General features: G+C 42.0%; 1 protein-coding gene across 1 annotated transcript in view; it reads left to right on the top strand.

Moving 5' to 3' along the window:
- Window positions 1–20,476, top strand: part of LOC308293744 (A disintegrin and metalloproteinase with thrombospondin motifs 20) — a gene marked incomplete at its 5' end in the record, with an annotated part of 210,943 nt that overhangs the window by 133,266 nt on the left and 57,201 nt on the right. Inside the window, 4 exon segments of the mRNA XM_080736360.1 lie at window positions 3,432–3,596; window positions 8,428–8,724; window positions 11,384–11,545; window positions 15,053–15,229. Of these exon segments, the coding sequence (XP_080592486.1) occupies window positions 3,432–3,596; window positions 8,428–8,724; window positions 11,384–11,545; window positions 15,053–15,229 (801 nt within the window).

Here is a 20,476-nt window from a genome sequence, read left to right as displayed (position 1 = left end):
CTGGGGGGTCCCTGGAACTAAATGTTTTGAGATGGGGGTCCGTGGCCAAATAGATATCATTTTTGAAGAAAAAAAAAACTTAGAAGAACTTGAAATATTCAAAGACTTTTTTTTTTTACCATTTTTCAAAAATAGCTGAGTGAATCCTTGTACCCAGGGCCCAGAATTTGGTGTGACACCCCTGTGCGCACACTGGTGCGAGCGGACGCTTCCATTGCACTAAGAAGCCTACGGTTGTGTAAAGTTGTGGAATTTGGAGTGTTATTGATATGAGTGGAACATGACTCGTGGAGCAGTGTGATTGCATTACGTATTCAGCCCCCTCAGCGGTGTTTATGTTGTACTGTTGAGTAGTTCAGACTATCAATAGGCTCTATGCCAGGGGTCTTCAACGTTGTCAGGCCAAGGACCCCTTAGTCGAGCGAGAGATGACGCAGGGACCCCCACAACCTTTTCATAGATTCCATATAGTTTCATTGTTTGACAGCACGATAATCAGTGTGTTTTGGATTCATGTCAATTTGTGTTTTCAGATATTTAACCATTTGAGCCGTCATTACCTAATAAACTTCACCTTTCACTCTGTACTTAGTGTGCTCTTTTTCCCCTCTACACCAAACCTCTTGGCCGAAAACAGCCGATCTACAAGCTCACAACGCCTCGCAGCGCGAGGCATTGTGAGCTTGTAGATCTGCTATTTTTGGCTACAATTCTCAGAATATGGACACTAGGGTTCAAGTTGTTAATATAAAAAGGATTGGAAGATTTGGAGGACCCCCTGTAGTAAGGAACCCCTAGAGGTCCCGGACACCCTGTTGAAGACCTCTGCTCTTTGCACAGCAGCCATATTGGAAAGAAATTGAACCTCTTACTGACTTCCCTCGCAGGTCTTACCAGTTATGCTAATTAAGGCTTTTAAAGGGCAAGGGCAAGGACTCTTTGTTGGAGGTTTGGGTTGCCATGATGCAACTCCAAAAGGTGGGCAAGAAATCAAACAATAATCGCTCCATTGACAAGAATATTGATCATTCAAAATATGCTCCCCATTGACATCCATTGTAGAGTGAAGAGGCTCTGGACACTCTCGTTTATCCCAAAGTTGATTCTGTCAGTATACTGTAGTGTAGAACGTCACCAAATCCAAAAAAGTAAATGTCAACCCAAAAGTGTCCTTGCCCTTTAAACATTATGTTATACTTCGCCGCAGAATGCTCTTTTGCAGAAAAAAATAGGTCCTCTTCTACTCTTGCCTTGCAGCTCCATCTTCAGCATCCTTCTCTCAATGTACCCCTCCTCTGCTGACAGAACCCCCGCTATAAACCCCAGGACAAAAGTCCACTCGTCCTAGACAATTCGCCCTCATGGCCCCCAAACTGTGGAATAAACTCTCTGTTGCACTTAGAACAACAGACTCACTCCCTAGCTTCCGCCGTGGCCTGAAAACTCACCTCTTCAGACTCACCTCTTCAGACTCCAACTTAGCCCATAGCACTTGCCGTAGCACTCGCCTACCCTCAATGACCATACATGGAAGTTAGATAGCATTTGTTTAGGTTTTATATAAAGTTTTTTACTGAATAGGACGGTGCTTGGTCAACCTACGTTCTTCTTCTTAGATTACTATTTCTATGCATTTGAGGTATTTATGTTGATGTATTGATGTATTACCTTGCTTATTGTAAGTCGCTCTGGATTAAGAGGGTCTGCTAAATGCCTAAATGCCTTGTCTGTCCAAACTATCTCAACCTGGCCTCTCTTGCTTTATCCCCAGACCTTAACCTGGGCTGATCCTCTAATGCAGATGAGATGTACTGCACAAATAAACATGACAACCATAGAGACGTGATTTACTTGTGTTCTCATTGTGTGAAAAATTTAAAAAGCCTAATAAACATTGAGTCATAAAAATAATACCGTAATAAAGATAAGCTCAAGGCAGCATGCAATATACAATGTATCTATAGAGCAGATGTTTGTTGGCATGTACAGCACAGTGCATTCCACACTACACTTGAGTATGAATAAATAAATGAATTCTGCTCTTGTTTTTGAGTACACGTCATGTGAACTCAATTAGTGTGACATATTTTTATGCATATTTATCATATTTCAGTCAGGAACACTCCCTTCATAAAACATATTTTAACCATTTATGGCTATGCTCTTAGGTTCCCTAATTTTAGGGAGCTAAATCACTAAATCAAGGAGCCTTATTATTTTCTATAAAAGGTATGCGTAATTTAAAAAAAGATAAAAGTAAAAAACAACAACAATCCTCTCCACACTTTTGGAACACCCATAATGTGTTTGTGTATGCCTTCATGTACCGTATGTGTACTGTATGAAGATGTAAGTGTCTCTCTGCTCCTAAATGATTGTCTTGTAATATGTTGAGCTATTATGTTCTCAATCTATTTATGAGTTCTGACTGAATGTAATTGAAAACATTCAGCCAGACTATCAGCTGATTACAGCTGAGACACATATGACTCCCGTGTCCTGCTCATGCTAACCTTGCGTCACCAAGCTTTCCAAGCTTTTCCTAACGCCTGGTTTTCATTCTAAAGCTGAGCCGTATGATCCGGTTTAGATCCGGGGGTTGTTATATTCAATATTTTTTTACCCCAGTAATTTTATGAAGAAATAAAAGAAATTCCATAAAATAGAACACAAATGTTTAAGAAGTAGTGAAAATAGCCGATCTACAGGCTCACAACACGGTGCGAAGTGACGCGCTGTGAGCTTGTAGATCGGCTGTTTTCACTAGTTTGGGTCCTGGGTGAATATCTAATTTCTCTTTTGGGTCACAGGCTAAGAAGTTTGGGAACCACTGCGTTATTGGATTCTGGTTGGTGTCGCATTGTTTGCGCACAATGCAAATCAACCATTTTAGTCTCGCTTAGTTAGAATAAAAGATTAATTATTATACCAAAACAGACGAGAAGATTACACCAAACTGAACACATTTTAGGTTCATTTTGGAGGTGCATGGCGTGTTTGTTTTCTAGTCATGGGTTACGGCCACCCATCTAGATAAAGATGTTTCCGCTCCAGATCAGGAAATCGAAAATGGTATCGATCCCAGGCTGTATGCACACACTGACACCTTGCTTCCACCATGCGTCCGTCCTGTACTGAAAAATATGGAATAGTTCAAGAAAACATAATATAATATAGAAATATAACGTCATTTTTTTATTTTTTGGTTTTGTCTTTGTCTTTTGTATTGTTTGTTTTTACATATCAATTATATTGTTTCTGATTTAAGGAGATTATAAGACAAAAAAAGGGTAGGCACTATAAGCTACGGCTTCAGCCTACACCTATTCGGTCCAGTACCGTTTCTTTATTTTTAAAATGTGTTGTTTTAATGTTTTTACTCTGTACGGCTCAAGACCGAAATAAAAAAACTATTCAATTCGTTCTTTCAGTGCTCGGTGTCCTGTGGCAAGGGCAAGCGAGCGCGCTACGTCAGCTGCAGGGACGCCCAGGGGGGCGTGGCCGACGAGTCTTACTGCGCACACCTGCCCCGGCCCCCAGAATCCTCGGCGTGCTTCAGCCCGTGTGGCCAGTGGCGGGCCGGAGAGTGGTCTCCTGTAAGTATGACCAGTGGTGGAGGAAAAGTACTAAAATACTCTGTTACAAGTAAAAGTCTGGGAATTCTAAATTTCTTTTTTAAAAAGTACAAAAGTATTGGTATCAAAATGTACTTAAAGTACCAAAAGTAGAAAGCAGTCATTATGCAGAATGTCCCATTTCAAGTTTTCAAAATTAAAGAAATCTTTTGAAAATAGCAGATCTGCATTGTGAGCTTGTAGATCAGCTATTTTCAAATGGCTGAAATGTATATATGGCTGAAGTATATCTAGGTCTTGTAACAATGATCAAAATCAACAAAGTAACTAGTAACTAGTAAATGTAGTGGAGTAAATGTACTATATTTGGATCCAATATGTAGTGGTGTATAAGTAAATTACATAAAAGGGTGCACACAAACCAAAATATGGTCGCCAGCAGATAAACTCTATTGGTGGGCTGACTAAGAACGTAGAGAGCGCATTCTGTCCCAAAGCCAGTGCCGCGCCTGTCAGTCACTTCCAGAACCCTCCCCATTCTGCCTTCGACTCCCCCGATTGGACAGAGGGGAAAATCCGGAGCTCCAGCATAAATGCAAGGTCGGCGCGGCGTGCAGATATCCTCCATTGACACGAAAACGCCCCCTTCCCATTGAAATGCATTGGCGGAACGCGGATTCCACTCTCATAGGTATTTTGGTTTGAGTGCACCCTAACTCAAAATTGTACTTAAGTACAGTACTTAAGTAAATGTACTTAGTTACTTTACACCACTGAGTATAACATGCGTCCGACACTGTGCAATCTGTACACGTTTCCTATGTATCATAGACTTGCAGTAATCCACTCAATTCACCCTTTGTTAGCCTTCTGGTTGGTCCCTGACTGACCAACCAGCAGGCTCTATCTGCCTTGTTCCGCCCTGGTTCCTCCTTTTTTATGTTGAATTAGCTAAAACGTAATTTCTGGAGAAATAAAAACGTTTAAAAACATGCTGAGTCACTATACTGCCACAGAGCAGCTCCATTTTACTGAAGCCAAGTTTGAAAATAGATTAATTGAACACACAATAACAATACGAAGCAACTGAATTAAAATGGTAGTGGATGGAGTGTCCCACCAAGTGTCCCACCAAGACACAGCAACCAATGGGTGCGAAGAGTGGCGGGACAGCGGGCAGACTTGACAAAGGGTGAATTGTTTTCGTTTTCATAATAATAATCTTTATTGTCCTCTGAGGGATATTCGTCTTCACGGTCTGCAACAACAAGAAACAACACACAGCCATATGGAGCAATACAACATATCACACCACACAAGACAATTCATTAAGCTGTGGTTTTGCAGGAGGCTAGCATCAACGAGAGGGTCGGCCTGGGTGGGTGTTTATGTTTGCGTGTCTGCGTGTCCGGAGCTAATTCTTCTCACAAAACAAGCGTCACCAAATGTCTTGTGTACACAGGGGTGTCGCACCAAATTCTGGGCCCTGGGTACAAGGATTCACTGCGGGCCCACATGAATGTTCTTCATATTTTATGCTTTGACTATTGAAAAATAGCAGATTTCCCAGCTTACAGCACGGCACGATTGCTATCCTAGTGATATGTATTTGGCGACGGACCCCCATCTCAAAATATTTCGTTCCAGGGAGATTTAAGTTACAAATGTTCGCTTAAAAAACACATATATTCAAAGATTTGCACACATTTTCATGATTTTTCAGAAAGAGCAGATCTACACGCTCGCAGAGTGCCGCGCTGCGAGCTTGTATATCTGCTATTTTTCAATAGCTAAAGTATAACATAATGAAGGCCCCTCCACCTTGTACCCTAGTAACTCAGTCCCACTTTTCCCCGCCTTATGACGCCCCTGTGTGTACACTCAGTTAGGCCGCACATTATTTAAGTTTCTTTGTTTCATTCCAAGAATATAAGGAGGGGGGGAGTCACCCCCTAGTCAGTCTGAATGCACATATGTTATTCATGTGATTTTCTGGGGTGTTTGGCCTTGATTTCTTTTAATGTTAAGCAAGCCTCTCCCAAAGCTCAACAACGCGAGAGCCAAGACGCCCTTGATAATGTCATTAAATAGACAGATTCAGGGTTTCTCTTGCCAGTGCATGGAAGAACAATTTTCCGCAGGTACTGGGAAACTAACATGAAAGCTAATTTGCACAGATATTCTAGAGACACATTCTTGGTCTGTACTCCTTTGGCCCTCCCTGACAAAATGGAATCATGTGGATCTCAGGATTAGGGATGGGACGATATGAACATTTCATATCACGATTATTGTGACAAAAGAAATCGCGATTTACGATATTATCGCGATAATCAAAATCCATTATCCTGGGGCAGAACGTTTGCCAAAGAATAGCCAATCTACAAGCTCACAACGCGTCGCAACGCGACACATTGTGAGCTTGTAGACACATTATCATTAAAATCATCATTATTTTGGGGGCCCACTTGCAATATCGTCACGGCCCGCTAGGGCTGTCACAATTATTACATAATCGTCTAATCGTGATTATTTGACATAATCGTGATTATTTTTCATAATCGTCATAATCGTTTCCATGTTGAAAATCAAAAATAGTGGAAATAGCAGATCTACAAGCTCACAACGCGTCGCATCGCGACGCGTTGTGAGCTTGTAGATCGGCTATTTCCACTATCAATGTTCTTTTTTAAGTATAAAGTTATCAAATATGTCAGTAATTTCTTTGTATATTTAGGTTATGTGTCATATCTACCATGTGCAACTTAAAAGCCTAAAAGCCAAACAGGAATGTAATTGCCAATGACAAAAACACAATTAAATCGTTAATCGCAATTATTTGAGGGACAAATAATCGTCATGTCAAATGTCATAATCGTGACAGCCCTACGGCCCGCAAGGTTGGGAATAGCTGCTCCATAGTATTCTTCACAAAACGAATCCACTATCACAGTCAGTGGTGGGAAAAGTACTCAAACCTTTTTTTTTAAGTAACAGTATCAATACTGCAATAAGAAAAAAGGTAGGCAAATAGCCCATCTACAGGCTCACAATGCGTCGCGATGCGACACATAGGGATGGGACCATATGAAAATGTCATATCGCAATTTACGATATCATCGCGATAATCAAAATCCATTATCCTGGGGCGGTGCATTTACTAAAAAGTAGCAGATCTACAAGCTCACAACGCGTCGCAAAGTGAGCTTGTAGATCTGCTACTTTTTGGCAAAGACATTTGATAGAGAGTGAAAAAAGATTGTATCAAGTACGTATATCATAAGTTCCTTTTGACAATTATAGAGGGTTTAAATGGTAAGGGATATTCAGCTCGGCAAATAAAAGGTGAATTGATCCCAGTGCATGACGGAGGACGATATCATGATAAATACATCTCCACGATACGATTATCGTGAGTGTTTTTTATCACGATAAACGATAATATCGCTTATCGTCCCATCCCTAACGACACATGGAAATACTCAAGTACACATACCTCAACATTGTACTCAAGTACAGTAGGCTACTTGAGTGCATGTACTTGTTGCTTTACCCCACTGACCCATTTAGGCCGAGAATTATTTAATGCTTTAACTATTGAAAAATAGCAGATCTACAAGCTCGCAGCGCGGCACCGAGTGCCGCGCTGCAAGCTTGTAGATCTGCTATTTTTGAAAAATTGTGAAAATGGGTGCACATTTTTCAATATATAACTCAAATCTCTGCTTCTGGGGGGTCCCTGGAACAACCTATTTTGAGATGGGGGTTTGCGGCCAAATACCTGTAATTTTGGGGGTCCTTGACATGAAAAAGTTTGAGAACCACTGTTTCAGAGGAAGGCTTTAGAAGTCGGGTCAAAGATCGGGTCAAAGATATTCAAAGACTTCTTGCACACATTTTCAAGAGTTTTCAAAAATAGCAGATCTACAAGCTCGCAGCGCGGCACTCGGTGCCGCGCTGTGAGCTTGTATATCTGCTATTTTTCAATAGTTAAAGCACAAAATAATATTTAAAGTGGTTCAAATCTAACGCGACTCGGGCGCGTTCCCGGTATTTGACGGTTAAAGCCTTGCTGGCTGGGACGGCTCCAGTTGTGATAACATCAGAGCTTAGACGAGGTTCTGTGGTTTACACTGGAGCTGTGGGAGAGAAGCTCCCACTGTGTTTACAAAACACTACTTGGCAACCAGCGTGCAAATTCTGCTTTTGACTTTTGTTTATGGATTTGGAAAATTGGTAGTCAAAACCATATTTGGGTAAGTGCATTCCGATCGAATTGTGGATTCATGAGGAGGACGTATAATTTTATTGCTGTCGGGCAGACACTCTCTGTATTTCAACTTTTTATGTCTCTTTGTAAATTAAAGACCCTACTTAGTCATACTATGTTGTCACACCAAACTACAAACTCACATGTTGCAATAACACATGTTATAAATAATAATGATAATAAAACTTTATTTGTATTGCACCTTTCATGACATGAAATACAGCTCAAAGTGCTTTGCAGAGCAGAAAATGAAGCACAAGTGCTTAACAGAAAAAAATACACATGATTACAATAAAGCAGAAAAAAAAAAAAAAAAAAACATGAAACAATTGAAGAACAATTTCAGAACAGTGCGGACGTCAACAGCAGCACAGGGATTTAAAAATTCAGCTAAAAGCAAGAGTAAAGTAATAGGTCTTGAGCTGTGCTTTAAAGCTATCCACAGAGGCTGCCTGTCTTATGAGCTTGTAGATCTGCTAATTTTGCTATTTTTTGAAAAAAAAAAGAAAAAAAAACTGGAGACTTGACACATATTGTCCATGTCCGGACATATCGATGACGCCTGCTCGTCTGTCTCCACAGTGTTCGGTGACGTGTGGGTCGGCGGGCCGGGCCACCAGGCAGGTGGTGTGCACCAACTACCACCAGCCCGTGGACCAGGCCTTCTGCGACCCGGACGAGCGGCCGCCCACGGAGCAGGAGTGCACGGCGGCGCCCTGCCCCTCCGTCTACCACCGGGGGCAGCAGCGGGTCAACGAGCAGCCCTACGGGTACCCCAACAACCCGCCCCCTCCCCGCGACCCCGCGCACCACCCCGGGCACAGCAGCTGGAACGTGCCCTCGGCGGACAACCAGTGGAGGACGGGACCCTGGGGAGCGGTACGTCCCGCCCGTTATCATCTTTACAATCGATGTTACAGTGGATCTTAATAGATGTTTTGTAGTAATAATTCATAGGGGAATGGATCACACACAGTGGCAAGAGTTGCTTTTTCTTTTTTTATTACATGTCAAGATGAGTCTCAATAGAAGAAGGCTGATATCCGAAACGTTTGTTTCTCATCTTGACATGTAATAAAAAAAGAAAAAGCAACTCTTGCCACTGTGTGCGATCCATTCTCCTATGAATACTTGTTGATCTAAAAGGACACTACACCAGTCAAGTCAGAGCGCGGTGGTAACCAAAAAGTCTATTCATTGTAGTAATAATTAAAATCTACAAAGTCGTCGTCAAAGTTTTCAAATAACTGTAGTGGAGTAAAAGAACAATATTTGTCTCTTGGACCAAAAGTAGATTTAAGGACTTGCCTGGCCATCTGCGCTTTGGACCGACCAGGGATTTGCTATGGCGTAATGAGCTTTTAACAGCTATGAATAATAAATCACGGCGGTCATTATCCAGTCGGTATCCTGCATACTGTACTCATAAGTGGTGGGGACTGTACTCACTCCCACAGACAGTAGGGGGGATGTGTTTTTTAACCCATTTAGGCCTAGAATTATTGAATGCTTTAACCAGTGAAAAATAGCAGATATACAAGCTCCGAGCTTGTAGATCTGCTATTTTTGAAAAAGTCGTGAAAATGTATGCAAATCTTTGAATATATGTATTTTCAAAGCGAACGTTTATAACTCAAATTCTGCTTCTGGGTGGTCCCTGGAACTAAATATTTTGAGATGGGGGTCCGTGGCCAAATACATATCATTTTGGGGGTCCTTCACATGAAAAGGTTTGAGAACCACTGACATAGTAGTCTCTCAAGAACAAACTAACTGAGCTCCAGTTAAGTGAAAAGGACCTTTTCTTTGACAATGGCTAGCCAGATTGCTGACATAGAAACATCGGTTTTTCAAAAAATCTTAGAAGGATTCAAAAGACACTTATAGAATCGGGTCAAAATTCTAATTTTCACGATTTTTCAAAAATAGCAGATCTACAAGCTCGCAGCGCGGCACTCGGTGCCGCGCTGTGAGCTTGTATATCTGCTATTTTTGAATAGTTAAAGCATAAAATAATGATACACAATAATGTGTACCCATTCTAAATGGGTTTAATTGAACACAGGGCGTACCTGTTGCTGCGTATCAAGGCCGAGCTGTGGACAGTTTGCCAGACTGTTCTTAAACAATACTGTGCTCTGTGTCTGTGGAAGGAGCTTTCTGCAGCTGGTCCAGGTCTCGGTTGATGTCAGGTGAACGTAACAAAGAGAGATAGAGTGTGTGCACGCGTGCGTGGGAGCGTGCGTGCGCTCGCGCATTGCCTCACTAGTTTGTTGCAATAATCACAGGAATATCCATCACAAATTAATATTTTTGACCGTATTATTGGTGTATCTATTATTACATTCCTCCTAGAGCCGCATCCCACTTCCAAGCCCATTCACGCCCACTTCACGTCGACTTCAACTCATAGCTAGATCAGATGTAGATCAGATGTATGTCGGTAGAACTCACGGAATACCGCCCATAACCCTATGCCGTCCGCTGATTCGCTTGACAGAGAGAGAGAGGACAGCCTCACGGAGTAGGAGAGGGAAGTCAACACAAGGCTAACAGTTAGCTAAACAAATGATGTACTCACGTTTGCATAGTCAATAGCACTACTGTCCACATTCCAGTACATTCCATGATTTAGGCACGAGTCCCGATCACATTTACATAATCTTCATGTATGTACATCCCATTACAGCAACGTAACGTTAGTCTTTTTAATTCGTGGAGTTCTCCACCGGAAGTGCGTCCGGCCGTCAAATATGTCCGACCGGAAACGTGCTCCGCCACAATAGTCCCCTCCCCCCCCCCCCCCCCCCCCTTTTTTTTTAGCCATATGAGCTTTTCACGTTAACAACGAGGCGAGGGGGCGTAGATGTGAGCGGCGCTACGCGCCGCGAACCTCTAGTTTAAAGACAAAACTTCATTCCGGGATTAACAACTTACTTTGGGAAATCATTAAATAAATTTCAAATAGCCAATCTATAAGCTCACAACACGTTGCGTTGTGTATGTCGGCTATTTTCACTATTTGTCATAAGATGACGTATATAGGACCTTGAGAGGGTTCCAGGGGGTCCCCAGGGGGTCCCCAGCCTCAATGACTGGTAACCCTTGAGAGTGTGCAGATGGAACCAAATGGACCCTTACAGATGCCCTTTGGTCCAATTTGCACACTCCCAAGACCACTCTTATGAGGATCTGTGTCCTATAATGCAGTGCTTCTCAAAGTGGATTCCAGGGACTCTGTGGGTTCCTTTGGGGGGTCTAAATCGACCCATACAAGTCTGTAACTCTGACAGTGTACAAATGGAACCAAATGAACCCTAACAGGTTCATTTGGTTCCATTTTGTCATTCTGTCAGAGTTAAGGGGAGACCTTGAAATTTGAAAGTTTGAGAAACACTGCTATAATGCATAGTAAACCAGACAAACGTTTTGAGGATCAGTCGGTTTAAATGGCCTGAGACTATTATGTTTGTTTGCACATTGTGCATGCGAGAACTACGTGTGAATGTTTTCCGTGCCTTCTCTCCTCCTCCTCCAGTGCTCCAGTACGTGTGCGGGGGGCTTCCAGAGACGGGTGGTGGTCTGCCAGGACGCGGACGGGCGCAGCAGCAGCTACTGTGACGAGAGGGTCAAGCCTGCCGAGTCCAAGAGCTGCGACTCGGGACCCTGTCCTCTGTGGAACTATGGCATCTGGGGAGAGGTGAGCTGCAGGGGTGGAAACAAAGTACTCACATGTTTTGCTTTTTTTTTTTTTTTTTTTTTTAAGATTTGTTTTTGGGCTTTTTATGCCTTTATTTGATAGGATAGTAGACTGACAGGAAATGGGGAGAGAGATGGGGAATGATATGTGGCAAAGGTTATCCGGATCGGGAATCGAACCTAGTATGTGGTATACGCCTTGACCACTAGACCAGCAGACGCCTCTAAAGGACAATTTTCAACCTAACAACCTATCTTCATATAATAGGTCCTCACTAATGTTCATAATAAAATAGTAAATATTCTTTTCTACTCTGTCCAAGTCTCTTAGGAGACTGTCTTTCAATGTTATATGAGATACTTCAATGGTTTCCTATGGAAATAAGCTTAGTCTTTTCTAGGATCTCCTTTTAGTAAACCTTGTACGAGTGAACTGTACCGTCATAAAACTGTACCTTTTCCTATGCAAACTTCTAATAAAGTTTTCAATCAATCAATCAAAGCTGTGGGAAGTTCAGAAACCCATCATCGTTTGACAGATTTTTTTTTAAACAATATTTTTGAAAATGTTTTAGATTTTTATTATCGCGAGAACAATGGCTTCCACTTTAACGTTGCAACTTTTCAGGAAAAGAAAGCTTGCATTTTCTATTAGCTTGGAGTACCCATCGATGATGTCACAAGATGATGGGTTTCTGACCTGCCCACAGCCCGACCAAGTAGAAAAATATTATGATATTTTATCATGAACATTAGTAAGGACCAATTATATGAAAATAGGATGAAAAGTGGTGAAGTCGTTCTTTAAGTAAAAGTATCAATACTGCAATGTAGAAATACTCAGATCTACAAGCTCTGAGCTTGTAGATCGTCTATTTTCAAATAGCTTATGTATAAAATAGGGCTAAAGTGGTTAATGTATGTTTTATAATATTATAATTTATATCTGCAAAATAACTTGTAACTAAAGTTTTCAAATAATTGTAGTGTAGTTAAAGTACAATATTTGGATCGGAGATGTAGTGGAGTAGTAGTAAAAGTACTGGAAATTGGAAATACTCAAGTAAAGTATAAGTACCTGTATAAATAGTACATTACTTATGTAAATGTACTTTTCACCACCGGTGAGCAGACATGCCTTATGTCAGGGACACTATAGGATCTCTCTCTCTCTCTCTCTCTCTCTCTCTCTCTCTCTCTCTCTCTGTGTGTGTGTTTCTGTGCTGTCTCCATCACACATCATCCTTCATAATGTCACAGGGCAGCTGTTAATGCCTTTTTTTGTCTGAAAGGTTGAGTAATTCAAAGGCCCCATGGAATCTAAACGTAAGGTTTTCATTTCCCTGTAATCTAAAGCAGTGCTTTTCAAACTTCTTCATGTCCATGGACACGCAAATTAATATGTATTTACCCCATACTTAAGATTTGTGTTCAAATGTTTCCAAAAGATACTCTGAATTTTTCAAATTGCGTTGTGTGCACGACTGCACGTGTAAAACGGCTGTTATTTTCAAAAAAATGGTTCACCCGATTTTGATGCTGTTAGCTGGGGGACCTGCCCCGGAGCCCCCCTCAAGGACCCCTGGGGGTCCCCAGACTACTGTAACTCACTTTTTCACCTACTGTACCTCAATAACTCATCTCTAAACCACCTTCAACTAGTCCACAGTGCTCCTGCCAGGATACTCACTAGGTCCGGGGAGAACATGCCACATCACCCTTATCCAACATTCCAACATCTCGCTGCATGATCTAGCCTCGCGTAGCCAGACAGGGCACCGGTGAATTCGTCTGATTCCAGGCTACCATTGATCCCACTAGCCCAGGGGTCTTCAACGTTTTCAGGCCAAGGACCCCTTAGTTGAGGGAGAGATGGAGCAGGGACCCTCTTTTCATAGATTCCATATAGTTTCATCGTTTGACAGCACGATCATCAGTGTATTTTGGATTCTTGTCAATTTGTGTTTTCAGATATTTAACCACTTGAACCGTCATAAACTTTACCTTTCACTCTGTACTTAGTCTGCTCTTTTCACCCTCTATACCAAACCACTTTGCCAAAATAGCTGCGAGGCGTTATGAGCTTGTAGATCAACTATTTTTGGCTAAAGTTCTCTTCTCAGGATATGGAGGCTATAGGGTTCAAATGGTTAATATAAAAAAGGTGAAAAAAGGGTTTCTATCACACAAAGATTTGGAGGACCCCCTGTAGCAACTCTGAGGACCCCCTAGGGGTCCTGGACCTCTTGTTAAAGACCCTTGGACTAGCCCCATTATGACTAACCCTATCCCTAACCCTAACCTCACACTAACCTTATTGGTATGTTGGAATAATGAGATGTCGGAATTATGAGCGGACCCCCCCCCCTTTGCCTCCCTGCACTGGCTCCCCATCAATTTTAGGGTCCAGTTTTAAGATTCTTGTAATCACATGCAGACCGATCCACAATCAAGCGGCTGCATGCAACCTCTTGACCTCCATCCATGTGTTCCCCGAAGGTCACCGAGATCCTCAGCCCATGCAGGGCCTGCTGCTTGTTTCACCTCACAAAGCTTAAAGACCAAAGGTGACCGAGCCTTTTGCGCACACTGCTCCCCGACTGTGGAATAACCTCCCCCTGGCCTTTAAGATTTGTGCCCTCCTGTTGACAATTTTAAAAGACTATTAAAAAACCCCACCTGTTCAGACAGGCGTTTACTTAAAGTTATGTGCCTGTAGCTTAATGATGGGATGTCTGACTACTTATTTGACTGTTTTACAGTTTTCTTATGTTTTAAGCCTGTATCGTGACTGTCATTGCCTGTGAAAGGTGTAAATAACATTTCCTTACTTAGTTACAGACCCCACTTTGAGAACTGACTGAGGGTCAAGCGGCTACATTCCCTAAGTTTTATGTCCGTTGTCTCCCTCTCTCTGTGGAGAGAGGTAATTACAATAATGTCCAGTCTACCATAAATGTGACGGCACGTCCTGGCACCGAAAAAAGAAAAAAAAAGATTTAGAAGAATCTGAGTACTTCTTCCAGCCATTGGCGTCGGTTCAGTAAAAGCTAAGGTATGGCAACATGACTGGTGTCTTGCACGCGCGCGTGCAAGACACCAGTCATGTTGCCATACCTTAGCAACAGGCATGATACATTTATTTTAAGAAATACATTTTATTTTTTCCCCCGTTTCTACGGTTTCTTGGGCTGGCTGGATATGGCAGCCTGGAAGTGCAGCTTAACATCATTGTTAGTAAACGTGCCACAATTAACATTAATGCATTGCACCTGTGCAGCTGACCTGCGGAACCTGGGAATATACTATTTTTTTCAAGATGGCTAGAATACAAGTGTGGAGAATATAATTATAACACCTTGTTCAAGTGACCATTTTGTTATTTAAAAGCTACTTTTATTTCACCTCCTGAACCCAGCCAGGGTATGGCAGCTGCATACCCCTGCCATACTCAATTGACGCCCCTGCTTACAACACTGATTAAATAACATTATCATTGTTCCCTCAGTGTACGCAGAGCTGCGGTGGCGGCAGGAGGACGCGCCAGGTGGCGTGCCAGCGGCCCAGCGGCCAGCGTCTCAACGACCACAACTGTGACGTCCTGGACAAGCCTCCGGACATGGAGCAGTGCAACCTGCAGCCCTGCCCAGGCAGCGCCTCCTGGCACCGACGCCCATGGAAGCCGGTACGATAGTAGTACTTCCTTCTCCCCCCCATCCCCTCCCTCTGTTTACCCTGACCACTGAGGGGGCCGTGTCACCTCCAGTAGACGGGTTGTGTGTCCTGAAAAAAAGAAAAAAAAGATTACAGGGAGGGTAACGGCACTCCAGGCCTGTGCGGCGCTTAAACTGTGCGTGTTTTTAAGCCCTAAAAAACACGTTAGCAGAGTCAATAGAGCGCTAGCTTAGCTTAGCTTAGCTAGCTAGCGTCGCTGTTGGCTATACCAAGGCGCGGGCGGCCCCAACCCAAAGCGGGCCCTGGCTGCGAGTGGCATGGTACTGATTAGAAACACAGGGAGAGGAAAAAAAATAAAAGAAAGAAACTGAAAAAGAAAAGAGAGAAAAAATAAATAAATACGCAGAATGCTGCTCCACTTAGGGAACCATTAAAATACACATGGATCCCATTCTGAGCCTTCGGCTCCAAATCAAAAGCCTATAAATTAGAGGGGCAGTGTCGTCCGGCAACGCCATATTTGTAGAGGCAATAAAGAATAACGATCAAAAAACAGAAGAAAGAAAAATATATTTATTTCATTATGTGAAGCGTGAAGTAAACATTGTCTGCTGTTATTGCTGTCTTCACCCTGTATTCGGAAGTACACAAGTGTATATTTGTGTATAAGAGTTTTTAATATTTTGATCTTTATTTGAACAGCAACAAATGACTTGTTACTGTGTTTTTTTTGTACATGTATCTTTTGTACAGTGTGATTTTATTTTGTATTTTCTCGTAGATACGTTTTTTTCATAATTGAATATTATATTTAATATTTTTTACTGGTGCTCTTGGTTCGGACCTCTCGTCTCTTCATGGATAAACCACTTTTTTTTTTGTACAGAGGAAAATATTTTTTCAAAATAACACACATTCATTAGTATTTTTGATATTGTGAATTCTTCTTTTTTTGTTTTGTTTTTGTATTCATAAATTAAAAGCTGAAATGCATTTTTAAAACGGTCTTATATCTTCAGGGGAATTTCAAAGCAGTCTAAAATGTCCAAAGTGCTTTTTACCGGTAACAAATACTGTACACGTGTCTAACGTTCATATGGGTTTGACGGGCACGAAGATAGAAAAGTCGCCATTACAAGCGAAGTATCGACTAATTGTCAAGATATGTTATGTTTCAATATGCAGTGTGTATAGCCAAGTGTATATATAATACATGCTGTACAATGATATGAATAGGAAAGCATACAAGACAGTTTTATTTAATAATCAGGTCTAAATGTCGCTGGCATGTGGAAACCTTGTATGTCCAAAACCATTCCTTTATTATTATAACTTTTTTTAAATAATGCAGTTATTATAGTCATAACTCAAGCTCTCGTCAATAAGCCCGCAGACAGACTTAACCACTTTCGCGGTGTAGATCGACTATTTTCACAGTTTTTTGCACAAAGTAAGAACAAAAAATAAATAAATTAAAGGTTGATTTATGAAGATACAAGGTTTCTGCCCGACAGACGATATGGGGTGCTCTCCAGTGTATTAATATGTACAGAAATATCAACACAACAAGACTTTAAATGACTGCCTCCAATAAAAGCCATACTAAAGGCTGATTTATACTTAGTTGCGTGCAAGCTCATAACCAATATAAACCAGGCATTAACAGAGCAGGTGACATCAACATTAGATGTTGTGAGTGAACATGAACTCTTTGTTTTGTGTTGTTTTGTTTTGTTTGTTAAATTTGTCCATATCTGCAGTTAAGGTGCTATAAAATAATTCCGTCATTGATGTCATTTTTGTTTCATGAAAATAGAGATTGACTTTTTAAACACATTTACAGGTCTTATGTTGGATTTATTGATTGTGCTACTTTCATATCAGAGTAACAGTTGTCAGAATTGGTGCAGTTAACATTTTTGATGTTTGATTTTTGGACAGTGGTCTAGCACAGGGGTCTTCAACAGGGGGTCCGGGAAATCTTTGCGTGATAGGATGTATTTTATTTTAAATTAACCACTTGAACCCTAGCATCCCTATTCTGAGGAGAATGTTAGCAAAAATGGTAGATCTACAAGCTCACAACGCCTCATGTTACTAGGCGTTGAGAGCTTGTAGATGTAGAGGGTAAAAAGAGCAGACGGTAAAAAGAGCAGACCAAGTACTTTAAGGTAAATTTAACTAAGTATTGATGTCTTTGAAGCCAGCTATGAATTCTATGAAGAGTTGCATACAGTATATATAGTGGGTGGTCCCTGCTTCATCTCTCTCTCAGCTAAGGGTGTCCTTGGCCCTGAAACATACAGCTTTGAAGACCCCTGGTCTAGCAGGTTCCATTTGAGCTTTCATCTGAAAGTCTTTCACAGCATTGATATAATGAGCTTCATCAGCGTCCACAAGCACACAAATACCTCCTTTAGAATATTCCAGTCATTTGTTGCTGTTTCGCTTTCATCCTTGGGCCAGTTTTGATATTTTTGAAGGATATTTCTTTTTTGATGAAACTATTTCTTTGTTTACAATAGTTTAATCATTGTTATACAGCTTTAATGCTTTTTTTTTCTTTTTTTTTTCCAGTTTAGATTCCGTAACACTATGTACTTGAATTTGTCATGGTTGACAAACCTCAGTCTTGAAGTATCACTTCGCCCATTTCAACCCATCTTCATTTAAGTGGTACCAATGCCCATTATAAGATGGAATCGTTCCTGTCCATTGATTCAGGCCAGTGTCTTTTAGAGGAGGGCTGTGGCTGTGTGATACAGTTCAGAAACCTTCCTCCCCTACCAGTCACATCATCGGTGTAGGCAGGTTCGCTCATTTCAAACAAGATTTTGTTTTATCAATGCGAGAACAATGGCTTCTTCTATTTCAGTGTGCTAACTTTGCAGGAAGAGAAAGCCTGTAGTTTCTCTTAACTTGAAATCCCTATCGATGATGTCACTGGTTGCCAGTTACTATCAAAACCTCCACCGGCTGACAGTTAGTCAGTCTGTCACATTCACGTCACGTCACGTCACGTCACGTCACACTTTTGCCCTACTCATATCTTCGCCACCGTTGCCCCTATCCATGCCAAACGTTGCACAAACATTCCTTGGCTGCCAAACGACAACCTCCACCCCTTATTTCTCACATGGCCCTCTTCTAGCGCCACCATGAGGCCGATTCTTGCAAGACACATTTTTGGATCTGTCCCATTTCCCATATTCCCTCCTGATTGGCTACCATTGCCTTCTAAAGTTTGTGTAAGCGACCCGGCGGTCGCTTATCTCCCTATTGGGGAGTCTTACTAGTAGGCAGGTTCCTGAACTGTCCACAGTCCACCAACGGCAGGCAGAAATGGTTATGAGCATTAGCGAGGACCAATTATAGAAAGATTGCGTTGAAAATGGGGTGAAGTGCTCCTTTAAACGACAACACTCTACAGTTAGCCTACATGAACCTGTATGTACAGTATAACCTACAGCATCAGCACTACAGAGTAGGACTGTTCACCTGAGAACAGTTTGCCTTCACAGTGGCATTACAACTGATGTCAGATCAGCACTCCCCTATACATCAGTGGTTCTCAACCTTTTCAGGCCACAACCCGCAAAATAATCATAGTTGAACTGGGGAACCCCCCCACACTGTCGAGCACTAAGAGTTGAGGCATTACATTTTGTATAACATGGTTCTATTGTGAAAATAGCAGATCTACATGCTCACAACGCCTCGCAACGCGAGGCGTTGTGAGCATGTAGACCGGCTATTTTCACAATTTCTGCCTCTGATATTTGACAATGTTTAATTTGTCATTTTAGAGGTTTTAAAAAGTCCTTAAATTGTCACTTTAGAAATGTGCAGATACCCTCTATACACTTAGACTTTTTGTTTGTTTACTGTTGAGTGAGAAAACGATATTGCACATTAAGCCATCATTAAGCAGTCATCTGGGGACCCCCCCAAAATAATTTGACGACCCCCCTGGGGGTCCCGACCCACAGGTTGAGAAGCACTGCCCTACATAAGGAGGTGATAGGCAGTGTTCACAGCGTTTCTCTCAGCGTCGCTCTGTTCACACACACAGGAAACTGTCTTCTTGCCAGAGAAGATTGAAACATTTCCTTTTCACACCGGGTTGTTTCCTGTTGATGGGAACGCTGCCAGTCTGTGTTGCTTCAACGTTCTCACGTGTATCACAAATCAAGGGCTTTATGTATATGGTTGTCTTTTATCACAGGGAAAACGTATTTTGATTGCATTGTTTTATCAGCCTGGCCTGACTCACTGGCCAACCGTCTGGCCAACAGACTGTTTTAGCTATGACACCAAACTCATGCTCAACAGATTCAAGACATTCAAGGCACACATTATAGGCGAACATTAATTTGTCACAAATACACTTTCCAAAAACATAAAAAAAATAGCAATGCAAAGCGACAATCTTACAGCTTAGCAGTTACGTCAAAACGCGATTCAACGACACTTGTTACATTATGGCAGTGTCACAGATATGAATGAAGAGGCAGCGCACGGCTCTTGATTTTATAAGATACCCTAGCGTTTCGACCTGGCAAAGGGTCTTCTTCGGGGATTGAAGAAGACATTTTGTCGGGTTGAAACGCTGGTTACTTATGAACTTAATCATCTGCATCGTGGCTATCAGCTTCTAATTGTGTTGTCGTTGTCGGGTGGAAACCTTGTATGTCCAAGACAATTTATTTTGTATTCATCATTTAAAAAATTTGAAAATAGCCGATCTACAAGCACACAACGCCTCGCACTGTGTGCTTATATATCTGCTAATTTCACTAGTTTGCGACAGTCTTGTATGATGAAGCAGGGCTTTACTTTACAAAAAAACCTCCACATTTGAAACTTGGAGATTCGAGGTTTCTGCCCGACAGTGGCGATATACAGTACATGTTCCTATACCGTGGTAATATCGGTGTGTGTGTGTGTGTGTGTGTGTGTGTGTGTGTGTGTGTGTGTGTGTGTGTGTGTGCGGGTGCGGGTGCGGGTGCGGGTGCGTGTGCGTGTTATGTAATTGGCAGCGTGACATAACGTTTGGCACATACTGTAGTTCAGGTGAAGTGTAAAAAAAAAAAGGTCAACCCTCCTCCCCTGCGAGGATGTGGGCAGTGTCCCTTTGTTGCTTCACGTCTTTGGTCACCAAGACCACGCATTCCATTCAGGACACTTGCTTTTCCTTAAACCCCAACGACACACGAGTGCTGTGCTGCAGGGGGAAACTCCGTTTTGTTCTGGTTCT

Source organism: Nannobrachium achirus, assembly GCF_963921795.1.
Source record: "Nannobrachium achirus genome assembly, chromosome: 11".
NCBI classification, from domain to species: domain Eukaryota; kingdom Metazoa; phylum Chordata; class Actinopteri; order Myctophiformes; family Myctophidae; genus Nannobrachium; species Nannobrachium achirus.
Note: the sequence above shows the minus strand (reverse complement) of the source record. Positions and strands in the feature narration are given on the sequence as shown.